The sequence below is a fragment of the Salmo trutta genome, chromosome 39 (assembly GCF_901001165.1).
Source record: "Salmo trutta chromosome 39, fSalTru1.1, whole genome shotgun sequence".
Taxonomy (NCBI): Eukaryota; Metazoa; Chordata; class Actinopteri; order Salmoniformes; family Salmonidae; genus Salmo; species Salmo trutta.
The window spans coordinates 520,001-522,500 of record NC_042995.1 but is presented as its reverse complement, the minus strand read 5'-3'; the positions used below and the strand labels follow the sequence as shown (position 1 = coordinate 522,500).

Sequence of the window (2,500 nt, the reverse complement as noted above, 5' to 3'; positions counted from 1 at the left end):
GATTGGTGTTTTTTCACTATCTCATATTGGCATGGGGTTGTTCAACAACAGACAGGTATTTGTTTAAAATCTATCACTTGATGGTTTCATTTCAGAAAGACAAATAATGAAATAGTTTTGCTAAATGCTACAATATCCACCTGACTCTCAGAGTAAGTAGTACTGCTAAGTTTTACTGTGAAATTTACACTTTTCTTTTACATTTGTGACAGCAATATATTTTTTTACAATAATAATTAAACACAGTCATATGAGATCTGTATGTAAAACATGTACATTTGACATTTTAGTCATTTAGCATATGCTCTTATTGTGTGACTTACAGTAGGTGCATTCATCTTAAACAACCACATACAGTATCACAGTCAAATGAACAGGATACAAACATTCCATTCCAGCTGAACAACAGATATATATAGCACAATGGAACCAATGGAATCATCCCAAAAGTGCAAATCAATTGACCCAATGCCTCTGGCTCTTTTCAAACGCTCAACATATCTGAAAGAAAACAGGTACTATTTAAACCCTGATCTGATTTGAAGGAGTCTCCACAATGTCAACACCAGTAAGATGTAGATACTTGCCTGTAGACTCCTAGATAAACTAAGTTTAGGGGAGGGTACACTGATCCTAGTTCAGTGTCTATGTTCAAGGGTAACTTTGTCCTAAAGAACAAATGCCTCCTCTATTTTCTCTTCCTCATTCTCTTCCCTCTCTCTCTCTCTCTCTCTCTCTCTCACTCTCTCTCTCTCTCTCTCTTCCCTGTCTGCAGGTCCGTACGCTCTGTTGGGAGTCCCTCCTGGAGGTTGGAGGGGGATGGAGCGTGGTGGTCCTGAGAGCCCCTGTCTGCGGGACAGTCCCGAGCAGAGAGGGGACAGCCCGGACACCTGCGCCCCCCCGCCGGGCAAGATGAGCCGTCTAGAGGTCAACGGGAGCCCCACGGTTCCGCGCACGCGCCTCAACGGCACCCCGTTACGGCCCCTCGGAGGTAGGGGAACACACAGAGGAACACATACACAAGCAGACACACACACACAGTCTTGCGCAGCTAACTTTGTGGGGACATACAAGTCAGTACCATTCAAAGTCCTATTTTCCCTAACCCTTAACCCTAACCCTAACACTAACCTTAACCCTAGCCATAAACCTAATTCTAACCCTAACCCTAATTCTAACCTTAACCCTAAACCCCCCAGAAATAGCATTTTACCTTGTGGGGACCAACAAAATGTCCCCAGTTGGTCAAATGTTTGTTCATTTACTAGTTTAACACGTCCACTCACACACACTGACACACGGATAGACAGACGGACAGACAGGCAGACAGAGAGACACATATTTCCCTCAGATTACACAGATCCACAAAGAATTCCAAAACAAACCCGATTTTGATAAACTCCCATATCTACTGGGTGAAATTCCACAGTGTACCATCACAGCAGCATGATTTGTGACCTGTTGCCACAAGAAAAGGTCAACCAGTGAAGAACAAACACCATTGTAATACAACCCATATTTATGTTTATTTATTTTCCATTTTGTACTTTAACCATTTGTACATCGTTACAGCACTGCATATATACACATAATATGACATTTGTAATGTCTTTATTCTTTTGAAACTTCTGTGAGTGTAATGTTTACTGTTGTCGTAAGGAGAAGCGGACCAAAGTGCAGCGTGTGTGTCGTTCCACATTTTATTTACACTGTGAAACTATGCAATACATAAACATAAACTAAAGAACAAAACAACAAACCGTGATGCAGAGGTGAAACATACACTACTCAAAAACACAATCTCCCACCAACCTAGGTGGGAAAAAAACCCTACTTAAGTATGATCTCCAATTAGAGACAACGAGGACCAGCTGCCTCTAATTGGAGATCATCCCAAACAAAACCCCAACATAGAAATACAAAACTAGACCCTGACAACATAGAAATAGAAAACATAGGGAAAAAAACCTGTCATGCCCTGACCTACTCTACCATAGAAAATAACATCTTTCTATGGTCAGGACGTGACAACTGTTCATTTTTATTGTTTATTTCACTTTTGTATATTATCTACCTCACTTGCTTTGGCAATGTTAACACATGTTTCCCATGCCAATAAAGCCCCTTGAATTGAATTGAGAGAGACAGAGAGTGAGAGAGAGAGAGAGAGACAGAGAGTGAGAGAGAGAGAGAGAGACAGAGAGAGAGAGAGAGACAGAGATATAGACCAAAATAAGAGTGAGACAGACAGACAGACAGACAGACAGACAGACAGACAGACAGACAGACAGACAGACAGACAGACAGACAGACAGACAGACAGACAGACAGACAGACAGACAGACAGACAGACGAGAAGAGAAGAGAAGAGAGAAGGATTCCTCCTCATAGCCATGGCTTTCTGCTAGTGTTAATGAGGGAGCTGTCTTTGAACTGGGGGAAATCAGCCTCTCTGTTGAAACCACAGTATGGCGGTGTGGAATGGGCCACACACATGCTA

The 2,500-nt window shown here is 42.2% G+C and overlaps 1 protein-coding gene across 1 annotated transcript in view; it reads left to right on the top strand.

The window, feature by feature from the left end:
- Positions 1 to 2,500, top strand: part of LOC115179200 (DNA-binding protein SATB2) — a 63,291-nt gene that overhangs the window by 11,909 nt on the left and 48,882 nt on the right. Inside the window, exon 2 of the mRNA XM_029740581.1 lies at positions 776 to 991. Within this exon, the coding sequence (XP_029596441.1) occupies positions 820 to 991 (172 nt within the window). The 5' untranslated portion in view covers positions 776 to 819. The remainder of the gene's footprint in view (positions 1 to 775; positions 992 to 2,500) is intronic.